This window comes from Zingiber officinale, chromosome 6B (assembly GCF_018446385.1).
Source record: "Zingiber officinale cultivar Zhangliang chromosome 6B, Zo_v1.1, whole genome shotgun sequence".
NCBI classification, from domain to species: Eukaryota; Viridiplantae; Streptophyta; class Magnoliopsida; order Zingiberales; family Zingiberaceae; genus Zingiber; species Zingiber officinale.
Window position 1 is genome coordinate 33,127,321 of NC_055996.1, and position 19,551 is coordinate 33,146,871.

Consider the following 19,551-nt stretch of genomic DNA (forward strand, 5'->3'; position numbering starts at 1 on the left):
TTATTATTGTAGTTGTCGAAGTTCCTGAGGTTACCGCACAAAACTAGCAAGAAAAGAGGTTGGCGATGAGACTGCAAGATGTTGCTAGAGCACGCTGATCTTTGGGTTGCTCCAAGTTGCTGTTGTGCTCCAAGATGTTCACGTTGTTGCTGACTAATGTTGTAGAAATCTGGTGCTGGAAGAGGAATTAAAGAAGGAAGAAGCTAAATTTTGAGGAAAGATAAGGAAAAGGAAGAATCATGACTCTGATACCATGTAGAAATCAAAAAGTAAAGGAAAATAATAATATAAAGTTTTTTGATAATCTTATTACTAAAGTCAATAGGCTTATTTATACAAATTGTCCAAAACAATAATGGAAAGATTAAATAATGCATACAATCATAAGAATTATAAACATAGTAATATAATAGACTTACAAATATTATTTGTCCAATTTGATTCATGTCGATCTTGATTATGTGTCAAATATAATAAATCTCAATTAATTAAAATCAATTAGAGATTATTTTCATTATTATCATTAATCTTCACCTTGTTACAGTGTCGTACAAACACTACATCTAAATGAGGGGCTACATAAATTAAGTCCCTCTCATTCGTTGGCATCAATTCTTGATTTTATCTAGATTAAATACTAATAAAATAAAAATCATCACAAATTACAGTAACCAAGCACACAATTATTTTATTAAATAGGAAATATACCTCATATATTTCAATAACACATTATTGATCATCCAACTCGAGTTTGATCACTTTATTTAAATATAGATAGAGTAGCCTCATATTGCGAATGTTGGTTGACTTTTATTTCAGCCACTAGCTAGAAAGGGTGTGACTCTCTTAAATAGGAACAGATTCAACCAACACCATAGATATATTATCTTTCATCATAGTTTTGGAACTACTGTATGTGTCGGTGTATTTATAAAATTCTTCCATTGCTCTTGAAAAGTTCATTGCTCTTTCAATTAAAAGTCGAGGTACTAGTGTTGAATTGAGGTATTCATTGTTATGATCCTTCCATGCATCCTCCAGCATATCCATTAGTTTCTTGTATGTCTCTTTTTCATCCATGCCATACTGTTTCATAAAACATTCTATTGTGGAAGCTGCAAGGTCTCTCTCTTGCTCAAGCTGCAAAAGTTCAAATGAAACAGTCAAAAAGAAAATATCATTAAACATCTACTAAAGAAATTATCTTAAATAATTACCTCACTTGGATTTAGATCATCCATGAGCCTACAAATTAAACTACTAGCTTTAATGATTTTGGGAAAACTAGCAACCCACTCAAAAGCTTCTTTTGTTGCCACTAGACCCATGCCTATGTAAGAGGCACATATAAGCACAGGATATCCAGTGGTGATTAGTGAGATACTTAAATGTTCCTCTAGTGTCGGCACATATTTTTCAATTCCCCACTTGGCTTCTGTAAAGAAAGATCTTGATAAAGCTTTTATCTACAAAAATAATAAATATAATTAATTAGTTTATATTTGAACAGCTAATGAGAGAAAATAATAATTTTTCATGTATTGGTTTACCATATCTTGAAGAAATGATATGCGGTATTTTTCATCACTTTCTAGTTCATTTTCAATTTCCCTAAACGTCTTCAGTAACTTAAGGTAGAAATCCTTTAAGTATTCTGGTACTTGATCAACGGCTTGAGGTTCCCACCTGGATTGTGTAAACTAATGTGTATAAGTGACTAATTATACAATCAATTTATCTTAAAGTTTTACAAAGAATATCAAAATTAACTTGAAATAAATTAGAAGCAATGACTATATATATATATATTATACTTTCATTTTTTTTTCTTCTCTTTTATAATTGGATTTGTAACTTATCATTTTACACATTTTTGTTGATTTTGTGTTGAATTTATTTTTTCTATGATATTTTATTAACTATATGAAATACTTAACTAATTGCAATATTAAGTGATACAAAAAATGTAGTAAAATAATGGATACAATTAAAACAAACCTTTGAATTGCCTCAGTTAATAATTGGCTCTCTTCCAGTATGCTATAATTATCATATATGTCATCCATAAGTGATAGACATGAGATGACCATGGTTGAAATCAATCTTGCACGAGAATATTGAGGCTCAAAATACACAGTAAGAATCCAATAATAGCATTCCACCACTCGATCACGAGTAAAAGTAAGAGACTTAGCAAGTGCTAAATCATTCCACCATCTTCAAAATATATCACCAAGAATAAATATATATAAAAAAAAGACAATTAGTTTAAACTATAATACATAAATTAAGCATGTATTTATCAAATAAATCATGACAATTATTTTAATATATAAGAAAATAGATGTGTTTGAAATCACTTTAAAGAAATTTCAATTTGCTTACATTGAAATTTTCTTTAGTTCCTCTTGATGAAGAGATTGCAATAGATTGAAGTCCAACTTTGCTAACTCTAATATTGCATCATTTCGACTCTTATCCACTTGATAAATGGGTATATATTTTCTTGTCAAGAGTCTTCTATTTCTTCGACATAGTGGTGTCTCAAGGAAAAGCGACACCAATATCAGTAAAGGTTGTTCAAGTTTGCCCAACGATGATACAAGTTGCTTCTTTGTAAATGAAATGGCTTCATCAAGTATATTCTCCCCGTGTATCCTAAGGTAAGCTGCATTGTATAAGCTTAATAATCCCTTTACATCTTCATTCAATGTTGATCTGAAGTTCCCTTCCTCATCTTTGAACCGGTTAAAAACATCTGCAATATATAGTGGGAAAATACTAGTAATTGTCACACAATTCTTCAAAAATAAATAGTATTATAGAACAATCAATTTGATTAGTTTCTAAATTTTCTAGCATATAAGCCCAAGGTTTTAATAATGATCTTTAAATATTAATTTTTTATTTGGCATAATACCTGCAGGCAAATAGAATCCATATTGCCTAAGTAATCGAAATCGAAGAGAAGTTTCATAAAGCCCAAAGTTCTTAGCATCTGCTGCAGAGATTAAACTAAGTGCAACATTTATTTCTTTCTCATAGTGATAATCCAATCCGAGCAACTGAATCGAGTCGACTAAATTCATAAGCTCTGATACATCACTGGTTTCTTGAAACAACTTCTTTATTTGCTCCTTCAGCTCCTCCGCCCTTTTCACACTTGATTCCTGTGTCATCAAATATGATATTCAACTAGTATCTGTCCTTAACTAAGTGTAAGTAAATGATCATATATATTTTATGAATATGTGTTGATTAATGAAACAAATAGAGTGAGAAATATGGACTAAATGTATGAAGGGGTCATGAAATACCTTGGCAGTATCTAGAGTAGGAGAAATATGTTGGATGAAATAATCGCCCCAAACACTTGAATGATATTTCGATGTCTTACGAACTATTTCTTCATTCTCCATCTTAATTAGATACTTAATTAGGAAATATGACAAGTGGCCTGTTTTGTGGTTGATGCCTAGCTCTTTCTCTGGTTACTTATAAGCTCACGTAATGCAAGTGGGGGTATTTTTTTTAAAGAGCACATGTGAGGCATATTCATTAATTATTTAAATTTTTATGTTTTCATTTTAGGGACATGAAAGTTAATTATTTAAATATTTTTTGATTGATTTTTGCTAAGCATAAAATATATCGACCATTTATGGATAATTATATAGGACACCTATATGTCACACATAAAAATAAAAGAAATTAATCAAAGCAAATAATAATAATAATAAACGTGTTCATAACGTCTAATTTATTTGTCATTATATGAATTGAACTCCACGGATAAACTGCATGCTTTAATTTATTTACCATTATATGAACTGAACTCCACGGATAAACTGCATGCTTTGATTATAATAAAACACAGATGTCATTTTATCAAAAAGCTTCCCCGATATTTTTTTTATACATGTGTAACCGTGCTATTTTTTTAATAAAAATATATAAATTTTAATTATTAAATGATATGTATGAATATATAATATCAGAGTACTAAAAGCATCCATCTTATCCAAAAATTTTATCCTAAATTTTGAATAGGGTAATTAAAAAATCTTTGCATCAGCTATCCTATTTATTCTCTAAATTTAATATTTATGAATAGTACTTCTCTAAATTTAGGGAATGAATTATATTAATTAAATATTATAGAGGAGAGAGAGAAAATAAAGAAGTTGATATATGATACAGTAAAAAATGAATATTCAAATTTAATAAAGTAATTTTTTTATCTTAAATTATACATTTTAGATAAAAAAATTAGTATGGATGCAATAAGTTTCTTTCTAATTAATTCTCATAAATCGATCTTCACATCATATGGTGTCTAACAAACACTTCTAAATTATTTTAAATTTTATCAAACCATTGACTACCTATTGTTTATATAAAAATTGAATTTGTGAATAAATCAATTATATATGAATATATAGAGTGGACAATTCACAATCTCCTAAGTATAATCATGCTCTTAGAAGTAGATTCCACAATCGTAATTGAAAGATGTGAATTTTTAAAATTTTCATAACATTAAGATAATTTAGCACCAATATATTAAAGCACCTAAGTTTATGATATTTATCAACACCATCAAAGAATTACTGGACTCACCTGGATCATATTAAGATTTTAAAATTTTAAACATTATATCTCAATATCACTTTAAACTAGAACTATTAAATTTTTAGGAGCTTCCTTAGTGTAACCATGTCCTCAGACTTAAACTTCAGTATCTAGATTAAAAGAACTAGATTTTATAATTTTGAGATAATTTGACACCAACTCATTAATATTTACTCACCAATACCACTAAAGAGTTCCTAGAACTCCCATGGTTCAGACCGTATTAAGATTTTAAAATTTGGATATTATAGGGTCATTAGCGAGTTTTGGCCAAAACTCGGTAATAATTATCTCAAGGTCATAAAGATCTCAAAAACTCACATCTCTTAATTTGGACTGAGGAATTTAGGTCTAAGGACATGATTACACTCAGAAGGCTCCAAAGAGTATAATGATCTTGGTTTGAAGTGATTTTGATGTTTATGAGATAATCAACAAATTTTTGCCAAAACTTAATGATGATCTTAGGCATCTCATAAATACTTAAAATCAAATTCATTGCACTTCTTATATCATCTCGAGTGTAATTATGTCCTCAAATATAGATTTTAGAGCCTAGATAGAGAGATATGAGTTTTTAAAATTAACATAGCTTTGAGATATTTTGAGAGTTGTGTATGTTGGATCGAAAGTGCTAGAGGGAGGCACGGGCCGGGGGGGGGGTGAATAGCGCTCATGAATTTCACTTTCGTTTCGGAAGATTAAGAGTAAGACACAATGGAAATATATAAAATATTTACAAACATGCAAACACCAAAGTTTTTACTTTGTTCCGAGTCTGAGGCGACTCCTACTCCAAGTCTCACGCTCATTGAGCGTTTACTTTGGGCAATCACTATAAGTTCGTAAAAGTTACAGTTTAGAGTATAGAAATTAAGTACAGTAAGAAAATATACCAACAACTTAAGAATAGGAAATTTGAAGCTTCAGGTTGTCGGTGTCTTGCTATAGCTTTATCGGATGGTTCTTTGAGCAGTGTACGGAAGATAAATCACGTTTTTGTTGTTATACCAAGCTGCTACTCGAGACTGTCTTATAAGGCCCGTGGAGGGCACCTCCAAGCCCATGGAGGGTGCCCTCAACCCCACCGTTTCCACAGCATGGATGAGCCCTAACTTATTCGCAGCTTATCTGTCCAAGGGCGCCTCCAACCGCATGGAGGGCGCCCTCCACTTGCGTCCAGGGTGCCCTCAGCTCCATAGAGGGCGCCCTCTATTGTCCAGGGCTCCCTCAGATCCATAGGGCACCCTCTTCCCTGCTGTGCGGAGGTGTTCAGCTAGTGCACCTGAGGCATCTCCAAGCTCCATGGAGGGCGCCTCGGGTACTGTTCATCCGAGGCTTTACATCTTTTTTGCTCCCTGCAAGATGTGTTAGTCCAAAATACAAAATATATCTTGCAAGACAGAGTTAGACATAATACAATAAGGTTAAGATAAATATCTGACAGCCATCGGACTGTCCGGTTCTGACTTTGAATTTTCATTCAGAAACCCTAGGTCGAACCGATGCCTATTGCTCCCTCACCGAGGAACGCATCCTCACCTACTCCACTCAAGAGTATACCTATTGTCAGACCAGCCCTCCAGACCGACTGGACTTTTGCTCAGCACCCGAGGCTCCAGGACTTTCTACTAGACGTCCGCTCCACGACCCGCCCAATCTTTCACTTGGTTCACGACACCAGGACTTTCCACCTAGAGTCCTCGACTCTAGGACTTTTGCCCGAAGCCCTCGACCTGCCAAGACTTTCTGCCTAGGGTTACCACCCCCTAGGACTTAGGGTTACTACCCCCTAGGGTTTTTCACTTGCCTAACCGCAGTTAGGACTTTTGCTTAAGTTCACTTAGGACTTTCCTGCAAGCTCATTCAAACATGTTAGACACAAATGATCTTAACTTCGAACCCTTTATCATTATCAAAACTTAGGTTCGATCATCAGATGCTTCCTGCACCAACAATCTCTCCCTTGATTATGACAACAAAAGTTCAAAGTTAAGTAAAAGCCATAGTAAAAAAATAAGATCAGATCATAGCATACATGTAATATCAAGTAATGTAATATCAAGTAATGTAATATCAAATTGTTCTAGTTATTCAACTTAACTTTCACTTTCCTAACTCTCCCCCTTTGCCATATATCAAAAGTACTAAATATAGAAGAGAATAATTAGCTCCCCTGAAGGGCAGCTTGTACTTGAAATATTAGCTTTGATTAAGAAACTTCAGCAAAATTTTTGAATTTTTGAAAATGATTTAGAAAGAAAGTTATATTCACTTAAAGAGTTCTAAAGCTTAGTGAAGTACTTTAGCTTTTAAAAGGTGTGAAAGAGAAGCTCAAATAAGTACTTTTACTCAAAGCTTAGCTAGATATTAAGATTTTTGATAACTATATTTTGATAAAATACTCAAAAAAAATTGATCATAATTTTGACTTTAGAAACAATGAGCTTAAAGAATCTTAAAGTTTATCACTCTAGCTCGGAAAGAGAAAAATCCCATAAAAACCTTAGTAAAATGTAGTTAAAATAATTTTACCAAAAAAAAACATTTTTAAACTGAGTCAAAAATATTTATTTCAAAAATTAAAAATTTATTTTAACACTAAGTAAAAAATTCCAACACTTAGCAGAATGTAGTAAAAGATTTTCAAAACTATGTAAAAAAAACAAATTTTCAACACTAAGTAACATAATTTTTTTTTATTTCAAAAACTAAATTAAAAATATTTATTTTAAAAACTAAGTCAAAAGAAAATATCAACTTGCTTTTTTCCTTGTTCACTCCCCCTTGATTAATGCCAAGCAATGTTGTTATGAAAAAGTCCTAGAGTCCAAGCATGAGTAAGCAAAATATTTATTTTCAAACAACTGTCTAACCTTTAGTTACTAGCTATTTACCAAGAGGTAGTAGCTTTCACTTGGTTAGTTAAATTAAGTAAATGTTCTAGTTAGTTTTGACTAAACATGGATCACTCAATTTGATTGATATAAAGTTTGTATTTATCGCCCAGACTTATGTCGATGCATAGACATAAGCATTTTGAAGTCCAGGTAGTACCCTACGCATTTCACGCAATTCTAAGTGTTTTTCATACACAAGCAAGGTAAACCTAGTATGCTTATGGGATGCTCTAACTGAGAACTAGGAGTACATGCTTTCTAGAGGGTAAATACCTAGGCTAAGTCCAATATTTTGAAAACTAATAAAATTAGAATTTTGAAAATATTTTTCCTAAAATTTTAAACTGAGTAACAGACTAAATTAGCAATTTGAAGAGGAATTAAGTTTAAAAGTTAACTTTATTCTACCAAACACATTCCTATCTGTCTTCTAAGTACACTAAACTCAAGTTCAGGTAAGCGTTTTGTGAAAATATTAGTCAAGTTTGATTTGGACTCAACATAGTTAAGTATAACATCACTCTTAGCTATATGATCCCTTATAAAGTGGTGTTTTACTTCTATGTGTTTAGTCCTTGAGTGGTGAATTGGATTTTTGGTTAAGTTAATTGAACTTATATTATCAATTGAAATTTTTATGCTTTTATATTCTAGTTGATAGTCTTTTAAGGAATGTATCATCCATAGTAGTTGAGATGCACATTCTCCTAGGTCCATGTATGTAGCTTCAGTAGTGGATAAAGCAACACAGTGCTGCTTTCTGCTTGACCAACTTACTAGGCACTGACCTAGAAATTGATAGCTACCACTTATACTTTTCTATCTAGTTTGCACCCAACATAGTCTGAGTCAGAATAGCCAGTTAGATCAAAGGTACAAGTCCTAGGGTACCAATGTCCTACATTAAGGGTTCCCTTAATATAAATTAGAATTCTCTTAACATTTGTTAGGTGTGACTCTTTTGCACAAGATTGGTACCTTGCACACATACCTACTGCAAACAGAATATCGAGTCGATTTACGGTTAGGTAGAGTAGACTTCCTATCACACTTCGATAGTATTTCAAGTCTACTGATTTTTTTTTCTAAGTCATAGTCGATTTTAACATTAGTTGTCATTAGAGTATTTATATTTTTTGAATTTTCCATGCCAAATTTCCTTATTAGTTCTTTAGCATATTTAGTTTGAAAAACAAAAATTTCATCTTTGGTTTGTTTAATTTGTGTTAGGTTAAATTAAATTAGGTTAAGTCAAATTAATTAATTAGATTAAATTAATTAATTAGGTTAAATTAAATTAAATTAATTAGATTAATTAATTAGGTTAAATTAAATTAAATTAATTAGGTTAAATTAAATTAAATTAATTAGGTTAAATTAAATCAAATTAATTAGGTTAAATTAAATTAATTAATTAAGTAGATCTAAATTTTACCTAAGTCCATCTCATTTTTTTCTAAATTATCAATCAGGGAACCTTATGAATTTTGGTGAGATGGTTAATTTTATCTTTGATTTAGATAATCATTTAAAGATTAATTTACATTTGAGTTAGACTTAGGTTTTCCAATTAGTCAATTAAATATCTATTTCAAGGATTGACTTCCAGGCTGTGGCGAGGCATTAGGCCTTCTTGGATATGGGATCATCCACCACTTCTAAACAAAGTCTTTCAAAGAAATTGGATATTTAATTTTCTTTTTGAAATCCCTAGGTCTAACTGATCAAGTGTAAATTACGCTTAGGTCCTTATCGATCCTAGTCTAAGCATGCATAATTAAAAGAGCAGTAAATTAAGCATCAAGTAAATCTATCTATTGATAAAAATGATCTTTCAGTTGACTCCCCCTGGATCATAGCGTCGATAGGGTCTATCAAGGTAATGGATTTGATCCTTGGGGATCCAATATTAATCAAGTCCAACTTGATTAACCAAGTTAGACTTAAGGACTCATGCTTGGACTAATTTTCTATTAGTTCTATTCACAAGGGCTAAATAAGACTTGTATTTTCTTTTAGCTTTAAACCCAAGTCCGGACCGGTTGTAAAAGGCTCTCTATTTTCCAAGAATCAGATCAAGATTCTTTGAACCCAGAGTTAACTGTTCCAATGTGTCCTTAAGTTCCTTGACTCGATTTTTCAGGCTGGAATTCTCTTTCTCAAGCTTTTGGACTTGAGTTGAGGTTCCAATCTGAATGGGATCGATCAAGGAGCTAGGGTTAGTCACTTCTTTAAGGGTTGTTACCTCCTTTTGAAGTGATTTGACCCGGACATTTGATTTAGCTAACTTGCGCATTAAATAATTAACTAGGTTATAAAGTTTATCTACTTGACAAGTACTTACAGCGGGTTTAGGCCATTCGGAAATGGATACGGATCTGTGGCTTCGCTCGGACTCGGCCAATACCACTAAAGAGTTCCTAGAACTAGAACTATTAAATTCTTAGGAGCTTCCTTAGTGTAACCTGTAACGCCCGCCCTTCTTACCAAACCAAAGGCGGCGCTACGTTCTTATACTACTTACGTACATGCTTTAGTTATAACAGCGGAAGAATAAAAACTTTAAAGAATTTAATTTATTAAGCATAATATCACATATTCTGATTTGTTCAAAGGTGCATATATTGATTCTATAACTAATCATATCAATCTATCCGAATCGTTCTTTGCCGAGCCACCACCACACACATCATTATCCGCTCCTCCTGTTGCTCCTCTAGTTCATCCAGTTCTTTTATCTGCGGTACAAGGAAAGTAAGCTGTGAGCACTCATGGCTCAGTAAGTTCCTTTCCTACTCACTAAAACCGAAAATCATCGTATATTAACATCATGCGTAATATCATAAGCATACAACATACAAAGGTATCATATTCATATCATCATGGCATCATATCAAATCATTAGCTAATTCAAGCACATATGCAGGCAATGCATCATGAATTTGAAAACTTATACTTGTAAATACTTGAAATTAATATCATCATCATTGGGGATCCCGGTTTGTACCACATACATCATACGTAGGTCCAAGGTAGCAAGTCTTGAACCCTACCATACATACATACTAGGCCCGAGTCTTACTCCATCGACCTAGGGCATCAGAAGCCCATTACTGACGAGGCCCGAGTCTTATTCCATCGACCCCGGGGCGTTTACGGAGCCCACCCTTGGTACAAACCATACAAAGTAATTTATCATGCATAACTATCATATCATATCCCTAACAATCTTTCATGCATTTCATTTTTTTCATTCTTCTCATTATGTATAGCATTTCATATGCTATCACATATCATGGCATTTACATATATTTCATTCTTCTCATTATGTATAGCATTTCATATGCTATCACATATCATGGCATTCACATAATTTCATTCTTCTCATTATGTATAGCATTTCATATGCTATCACATATCATGGCATTTACATATATTTCATTCTTCTCATTATGTATAGCATTTCATATGCTATCACATATCATGGCATAACATAAATTTCATTGCATAACATTTCCTAGGTTTTTCCCCTTTTTTTTTTCCTTCACATGGCCGAAACCTATCATTCTTTAGCTAGGTTTTTAAGTAGTCTAAAGCATGAAAACCTAAGTGAGTTTCATGGTAAAATTTACTAAGAAACAAACATATAAATTTAGTTCATGAACAACTTGGCCGAAACATACAAATCTTTTAACATCTTTGTATCCTACCTCATGAGCATGTTTATTTAAATTTAAGGGTATTCCTAACCCTAAACCCCTTCTTGGCCGAAACATATGGGTGGGTTTCCTTTTAGTTCAAACATCTTCTAAGCAAGAAAACTAATTACATGGTCCCTAACATTTCATAGGAAGAACCTTGTACTAGTTGAGTAAAACAATGAATTTCTCTAGCCTCTTAAAAATATTTTTGGCCAAAATTCTAGGGTTAAGTGCTCCTCTTATCAAGCATCATATAGGTATAAAAACGTGAAGAAGAATCCTTTTCCATGGCATAGAAAATCTATCATTTAGTGAAGACTAGTTAAACATCACTAGATTTCGAAAGCTCTTCTTAACCGAATTTTCTCATACTTGTTTCTAGGTTTTAAAATCCTCATAAAATCATAAAAACATGTAAAAAGCCTTGTACCACAGGTGAGGGGAAGCTTACCTTCTTCGCTTAAGTTTCCTAGAATTGAGAACTTGCTTGGACCTTTCTTCTTGCTTGCTAGGTTCGGCACCAATGGAGGGAAAGGAGTGGCTAGGTCTTTTGGTGGAGAGGGGAGGAAGAAGAAGCTTCTTCCTCTTGTGTTGCTCAGCAACAACAAGGAAGAAAGAAGAGGGAGGGAGTGAGGAGGAAGAGGAGCTTCCTTCCTCTTGTGTTGCTTGGCAACAAGAAGAAGAGGAGAGGGAGAGGGGGATCTCGGCACAAGAGGGAGGAGGAGAGGGAGAGGAGTGGAGGATGAATTTGAAGTCACCCCTTCTTGCCTATTTATACTAAAATGAGGGGAGGAAATTTGACTTGATTCATCCTCCCCATTTATTCCTCTTCTTTATGATAGGAATATTCTAGAGATATGCCTTGTGAGTTCTCTCTTAATCTCTCTCTTTTCTCTCCTTTAATAAAATTTTCTATCTCTCCTCTTACAATATCCTCTCTTATCCCAATTGGTTAATACATGCATGCATCCACAAGAGAACCAAGGTTCAAAACTTGGTTATGTATATTTTTATTTCTTTTTACTTCCTTTTTCTTTTATGTAAAAAGAATCCTTTCTTATTCTTAACTACTTAATCCTTTCTCTCCTTATCAATAATTCTCCTATCCCCTTTGGTATCCTATACATGTTCCTTACAAGAGGTCCAAGGTTCAATCTCTCTTCTAACATTTTATTTTCTTTTGTACATAATAATTCGTATATTTCCATATTATGCATTATGCATAAATATTTCATACATGTACATATTACCTTTTGTCTACATTAATTCCATACATTTTAAATCATGCATAGATGATTATATTCTCAACTTTATTTTTCTTTCATAATCATCTAAATCCTTCCCATCGTAACATTCAACGTAGACTATCTACACATTCTTTTCATTACATTCGTACTCTCATTGCCCTTACTTTATCTAGGCTTTCTAGGGGTGTTACATAACCTATCTAGATTGAGAGATGTGAGTTTTCAGATTTTACAATTTTGAGATAATTTGACACCAACTCATTAATATTTACTCACCAATACCACTAAAGAGTTCCTAGAACTTTAGACTGTGTTAAGATTTTAAAATTTGGATATTATAGGATCATTAGTGAGTTTTGACCAAAACTCACTAATAATTATTTCAAGGTTGTAAAGATCTCAAAAGCTTACATATCTTAATTTAGACTGAGAAATTTAGATCTAAGGATATAATTACATTTAGAAGGCTTCCAAGAATATAATGATCTTGATTTGAAATGATTTTGAGGTTTATGAGATAATCAATGAATTTTTGCCAAAACTTAATGATGATCTTAGGCATCTCAAAAATATTTAAAATCAAATTCATTGCACTTTTTATATCATCTTGAGTGTAATTACGCCCTCAAATATAGATTTCAGGGCCTAGATAGAGAGATATACTTTTTAAAATTAACATAGCTTTGAGATATTTTGAAAGTTGTGTAATGGTCCTGTCACATAATGAGAGCACACAAATTCAATAGTTGATTGTTGATGACAAATCTAGTATAGTAAATTTAGAAATCTAGTAGCATACTCAAACGTTTAATATCAATCGATTATTAGTGAATGAGCAATCGTCTAATAGAGCAGGGCATAATGAAAAATAACTATATATTTTGGTAAATATAAAAGTTAAGTATACATTTTGGGTATTATGAAAATCAGGCTATGCGATTCAATAAATTACTAAATAAAAATAGGATGTTCTTTTAATGATAATAAAAACTAACGCTCTTTTGAGTTTTTTAGCAGAATATTTTCTATTTAAAAAGTGTTATTGACCGAACTAACTAATCCATTTTGATGGACCGACTAATAAGCTCAGATTAACCCAATCGAGTTGAGCAGGTATGTTGGTTGCTAGACTGACCTGCACTGATTGATCTACCAAACTGATTGATTCACACAATTTAACTGGATTGATTGAATCGTTAGCTCATTTTGACTAAGTAATCCTTGGTCCATCGTCTATTTGGCTCATTTGGTCAGATTTTGATTTGCCAAATTTTATTATACTATTCAGCCTAATACTTGACAAGAGACTAATATGATTTAATTTTAAATGATAAAAGTAGCACTTATTATTATTATTATTATTATTATTTAAATAAAAAAATGTATTGTTTCATTAAAGAGATACAGTGCGAAATAATTTTCTTACAATAAAGAAAATAAAATGGCTTCCCAACAATCGTATAATAAAATTGAGCTAACGATTTGTTGGGTAAAAATTGTTCAAGTTTTCCAACAACGAATGATACAAGTAGCTTCTTTGTAAATGAAATGACTTAGTAAGTATGACGTGGGGTGTATAGAAATACCACATGGAGTACAATATTTTGGGCTTTTTCTTCGAGGGAAAACCCTAACCCTGTATATATAGGAGAAAAGGGAGGAGACGGAAGGAGAAAACGAGAATTTTTTCTTCTTCTCATGCCGCCGACCTCCCTCTCCCTCATGTTCTCAACGACTCTCCCTTTCACTCACGATTTCTACAAGGGCCTCCCTGTGCCTCAGGGAGAAGGGGGCCCCTCTCCTTCACCCTCTCCCACTCCCTGGTGACCAGAAGGCCAAAGAAGCAGGCGCCGCTTTATTCTCTCCACACGACACACCGGCGATAGCGGCCACTTTTCTTCTTCTCTCCCCTACGCCAAGACGACCAAGGGAGCGCGCCACTTCAGCCCCCTCCTCCTCTACCTCTCTCACGTTCACGCACGCCGCTGCCAAAAGGGGCCTTCTGATGCCGCCGGCAACGACGTCTCCTGCTCTCCCCCTTTTCTCATCGCCGGTACACGAGTCTCCCTTCTAAAATAGCATAAGGTTGAAATTTAACTTCACCATCTGAATTCACTTCAGGAAGATGTTATTGAGGATTAAATTTGTCACCTAATTTCTTTTTTAAACAAGACACATGAAATACATTGTGTATTTTAAAATCCTATGGAAGCTCCAAGCGATAAACAACAAGTCCAATACATTCTATCACTTAATAAGGACTATAAAATTTTGATAACAACTTCATAGAGGTTGAAGGATGAATTGAAACTTATTTGTATGATTGAAGTCTTAGAAAAACTCAATTTCTTATTGCAAATTCTCTTTCCAAACGATGCTTATCGGCCAGTTGCTTCATTCTTGTTTGTGCATTGCATAAGTTATTTTTTCAAAAGTTACAATATTTGGTCCCTTATGCAGGTCTTGGTCGACTTGATGCACATTTGTTTATCCATGTGTGTATGAGCACGCAAATGACATAAATGGGGTAATCTTAGTAGCTGAGTGGCAGGTCGTATTGTACCACCATTCTACTGATAGAAGCCAACGAATCCACTCTTTGAGTCTATCACCAGTTAAACAATGTAAATAATTCTCTAAACATCGATTAACCACCTCTGTTTGCCCATCAGAGTGTGGGTGGTAGGATATGCTAAAATTAAGTTTAGTGCATTGCAATTAGAATAATTCTCTCTAAAATTTACTTGTGAATATTGGATCTCTATCAGTGACAATAGATCTTGGTAGACCATATAGTTTGATTATATGGTCAACAAATGCTTGAGAAACACGGGCAACTATATAAGAATGTGATAATGAGCAAAAATGGGCATATTTTATGAGACGATCAACAACCACCATGATAGTAGTTTGTCCTTGTGAAGTGGGCAACCCATCTATGAAATCCATGGAAATGTTGGTCCATATTTGTTCAGGTATGGGAAGGGGTTGAAGAAGACTTGGTTTTGCTATATTTTCTCCTTTATTTCTTTGTCATACATCACATTCAGTAATAAAGTTTTTGGTGTCTTTCTTCATTGTCTTCCAATAGAAAGCTCTTGAAATTCGTTTATAAGTGCTTAGGAAGTCAGAATGCCCTGCAATTGGTGAACAATGAAATTCCTTCGATATTACTTCTTTTTTAATTGAATTTTTTGGAAGGAAGATTTTGTTTTTATGTGGTAAAATTTCTCCATCCCAAGAATAGTAGAGTTCTGGCAATGAATTTTATAATATGTTTTGGAGAGAGCCTATAGCGTTGAATTTTTCTTTTGCTCTCTTTTTATGTAATCCAAGCTTTTACAAGTTACTAAAGATATAGCAGCGAACTCTATTTGGTTAGGAAGACAAGATAAAGCATCAGCTACTGTATTTTCCGTTCCCTTCTTGTAAACGATTTCATAATCATATCCTAAGAGTCTTTTGATCTATTTTTGTTGATCCATATTTGAGATACGTTGATCCAAGATGAACTTAAGACTCTTATGGTCAGTTCATATTTGAAAACGTTGACTAAGAAGATAGGGTCTCCATTTGGTAACGGCATGTATGATGGCCAACATTTCCTTGTCATAAATTGACTTCGGTTGATGTAGTGGAGACAGTGCTTTGCTAGTAAAAGCTAATGTTGTCCTCCTTGCATAAGTACTACTCCAATTCCAACTCCAGATGTATTGGCTTCACTAACATATTGCTTATTGAAATTAGGTTGTGTAAGAACTGGTGTTGTCATCATAGTCTCCTTTACATTCTGAAATGCCTTTTCTACTTCAAGACATCATCTAAATGCATCTTTCTTTAACAAGGCTCTTAGTGAAGCACTAATCTTTCTATAATTTTTTAAAAATTTACAATAATAACCCGTGAGACCTAGAAAATCACATAATGCCTTGATATTCTTTGGGGTGGGTCACTCCTTTATAACTAGCACCTTTGAGGGATCAGTAGCTACTCCTTTTTGGCTTACAATATGACTATAGTATTCTACTGATGTGCGTAGATTGTATACACTTATTGGCATATTTTGATGCACATTCACATACTTTGAGCATGCTTGATCTATACATTTTCGTACTTTTAGCTTTCCTTTTTAGCATATTTTTTCTCTTTGTTCAGAGATATGCTTTTGTGCATTTTCTGTACACAGGAGTTGAAATTGGTGAAGATTTCATGTTCGAAGCCAAATCTGTGAGCAAAGCAAGGGAAGAAGGTGCCCTACCTGAACCACGCACTGCCCTGCTCTAGGGGGTTGCTTAGGCCGTGTGGAGATCACGGGCCAGAAGGCTGCAGCAGGAAACGAAGTGGTCATGGCCGTGTGAACCTCACACGACCATGTAAGGATTTGAAGAACCCAGACATGAGAAGAAGCCTAGGCCGTGTGCATCACACGACAATGTGAGTTTTCCAGAGATAGGAGAAGCCTCGGCGGTGTGTCTCACACGGCCGTGTGAGGTTCTTAGTGGCAGGGAAGGAAGCAGGCCGTGTGCATCACACGACCATGCCAGATTTCCAGAGGCTAAGGCAGTTCAGGCCGTGTAGATCTACACGGCCGTGTAAAGGGGCCATTGGCGGATGTTTGCCACGGTCGTGTCTCACACACGGCCGTGCAAGGCTGGCAGAGAGGAGAGTGGGCAGGGTCGTGTGAACCTCACACGGCCGTGCCACGAGGCCGTGTGGCGCCCAAACTTCACCTCTATTTAAACCCTTCTTCAAGATTTGAAAGGGGATCTTCTCCCTCTTGGGAGAGAGCGAGATTTGGGTCTTTCCTTCCAATCTTGGGAGGATTTCTGGGCGATCTAAAGGAGGATCTTCAACGGATTCGACTCCTGGAGCATGGATTGGATCCGAAGACCAAGCTTCATCTTAGATAAGTTTTCTTTCTCTCCTCTTCTTGGATTGGGGATCAAGAAATGCTTGTAATCTTTGCATTTTTGGATTTCTCTCTTCGATTCATGGAGTAGATCTCTTTGTTTTAGGATGAGGGAGTATTTATATGATGAATTGATGTAAACTCTTATGGATTTGTCATTTTCTTGCTTCTATGATATTATCTTGTTTGTATCAATTCAATCTTGAATGAATTGTTGTGTTGTGGATCTAATTCTCATTTTAGATTGATTATTTGAATGTCCTATGGATCCTATAAAGATTATCTCGTACTCGATTTTCCAAGGGAAGCACGCGAAAGGTGCAAGCCCGTGTATGGACGTTTGAGGGATAAGATTTAGGGAAAAATGGGGTAATTCAAGAGGGTAGGATAGAATTAGGAATTAATTTTTATATCTTATAGGTTGAGAAGTATGATCTTTGTGTTGATTTTCCGAGGGATCTTCGTGACAGGAACATGCCCGTGTAAGGACAACATAAGTTCATATCTAATCGATCATATTTAGGTATAGATTTCGGCCTAGGCCAGTTGTCTATTGCAATAGACAACCGACAACCTTCTATAAATGTTGGACAATTGAGAAATAGGATTTGGTAGATCATTTACATTGAGGAATCTTACAAAGATACCAAAACTCCTAGAACATTCATTTATCATATCCCATAATCTTGTTTGTTAATCTTTCATTTCTATGTTTACTTTTCATTAGTTACATTTATCTTTTGGAAACCAATTGATTAGTTGTTTAGCTAATTCGTGTTGAAACATTTCTAGTGCTTATTCTAGTCCCTGTGGATATGATAATCTTTTATATTACTTGCGACATTTCCGTACACTTGCGGAGAGCGAACAAGTTTTTGGCGCCGTTGCCGGGGACTGCGCTATAACATTAGAGATTATCAATTGAGTTAGACTAGACATAACTTTTCTTTTCAATTGCATAGTAATAACTAATTGTTAGAATTCTATTTCTATAAGTTTTTCATTTCTTGTATAACATTCTTGTCAATTTCTTTCTGTTGTGATTCTATTTCTGCATTTTTTATTCTAACTTTCTTTATCCAATTTTTCTCTATTTTCTTTTGATTTACTCTTTCTCTGTCTCTTTCTTTTGTAAACATATATTGTCATCTTGTTCTTGTATATGCGAAGATCTAACTTTGCAGGAGAACTTCTTCCTCTAGACCTTGAGATAGATAGAATATTTCATAGAAGAAAAATTCTGTAAAGACAACAAGAAGAACAAGAACATTCTATTATGACGAACAGACCACTAAAGGATTATGCAACACCATATGCTAGGGGTTTTCGATCTAGTATTTCAAGGCCTTCAGTTGAGGCTAATAATTTTGAGATTAAACTTGCAATCATATCTTTGGTGCAGCAAAATCAATTTGGTGGAGGACCGCATGAAGACCCAAATCAACACTTGGAGGTCTTCTATGAAATATGCGGTATAATGAAAATGAATGGTGTTCCTTCAGAGGCAGTGTGTTTACTATTGTTTGGGTTCTCTTTGAGAGATAGAGCCAAGCAATGGTTGAATTCTTTGGCTCCAAATAGCATGACCACATGGGAACAATGCGAGTAACAATTTCTTGACAAATTCTATCCCCCTAACAAAACAGCTCATATGAGGAATCTTATTGCAAGCTTTAAACAAGCGGACTCAGAATCTTTATTTGAAGCATGGGATAGATACAATAACATGCTCAGACAATGGCCACATCATGGTTTGGAAAGATGGTTAGTGCTACACACGTTCTATAACGGCATCAACTATCACACAAAAGTGTTCCTTGATTCAGTTGCTGGAGGGGCACTTATGAACAAGAGTTTAGATGAAGTCGAGGAGATAATTGAGAGAGTAGCACAAAACCACCATCAATGGGCTAATGAAAGAAGTGGTGACTATTCTTGTATGAACCCAACAATAAAAGCATCAGGAAAATTCGATGTTGATGTAGTGACCTTGTTGGCTGTAAAACTGGATGCTCTTACAAAAAAATTTGAGAATATGGGAGGTAGCTCAAATACAACCAATGCCATTGTTGCTTCTTGTGAAGTATGTGGAAATTCTGAACATCCAAGTGACTCATGTCCATTGGGGGCTATAACTGCACAAATCAATCAATTAGAGCAAT

General features: G+C 34.2%; 1 protein-coding gene and 1 non-coding gene across 2 annotated transcripts; both read right to left on the reverse strand.

The window, feature by feature from the left end:
* Positions 1–678: 678 nt before the first annotated feature.
* On the reverse strand, positions 679–3,464 carry LOC121990068 (alpha-humulene synthase-like). Its single transcript, XM_042544313.1, has 7 exons — positions 3,318–3,464; positions 2,921–3,170; positions 2,386–2,758; positions 1,999–2,217; positions 1,551–1,686; positions 1,218–1,466; positions 679–1,140 (listed from the first exon to the last, which is right to left on the reverse strand). The coding sequence occupies exons 1-7, from the start codon at positions 3,417–3,419 to the stop codon at positions 847–849; spliced, it is 1,623 nt and encodes a 540-aa protein (XP_042400247.1). The 5' UTR covers positions 3,420–3,464; the 3' UTR covers positions 679–846.
* Positions 3,465–19,038: 15,574 nt separating this feature from the next.
* On the reverse strand, positions 19,039–19,144 carry LOC121993431. The gene has a single exon (XR_006115276.1). It is a non-coding gene; the product is annotated as a small nucleolar RNA R71 (small nucleolar RNA).
* Between the last annotated feature and the right edge of the window lie 407 nt (positions 19,145–19,551).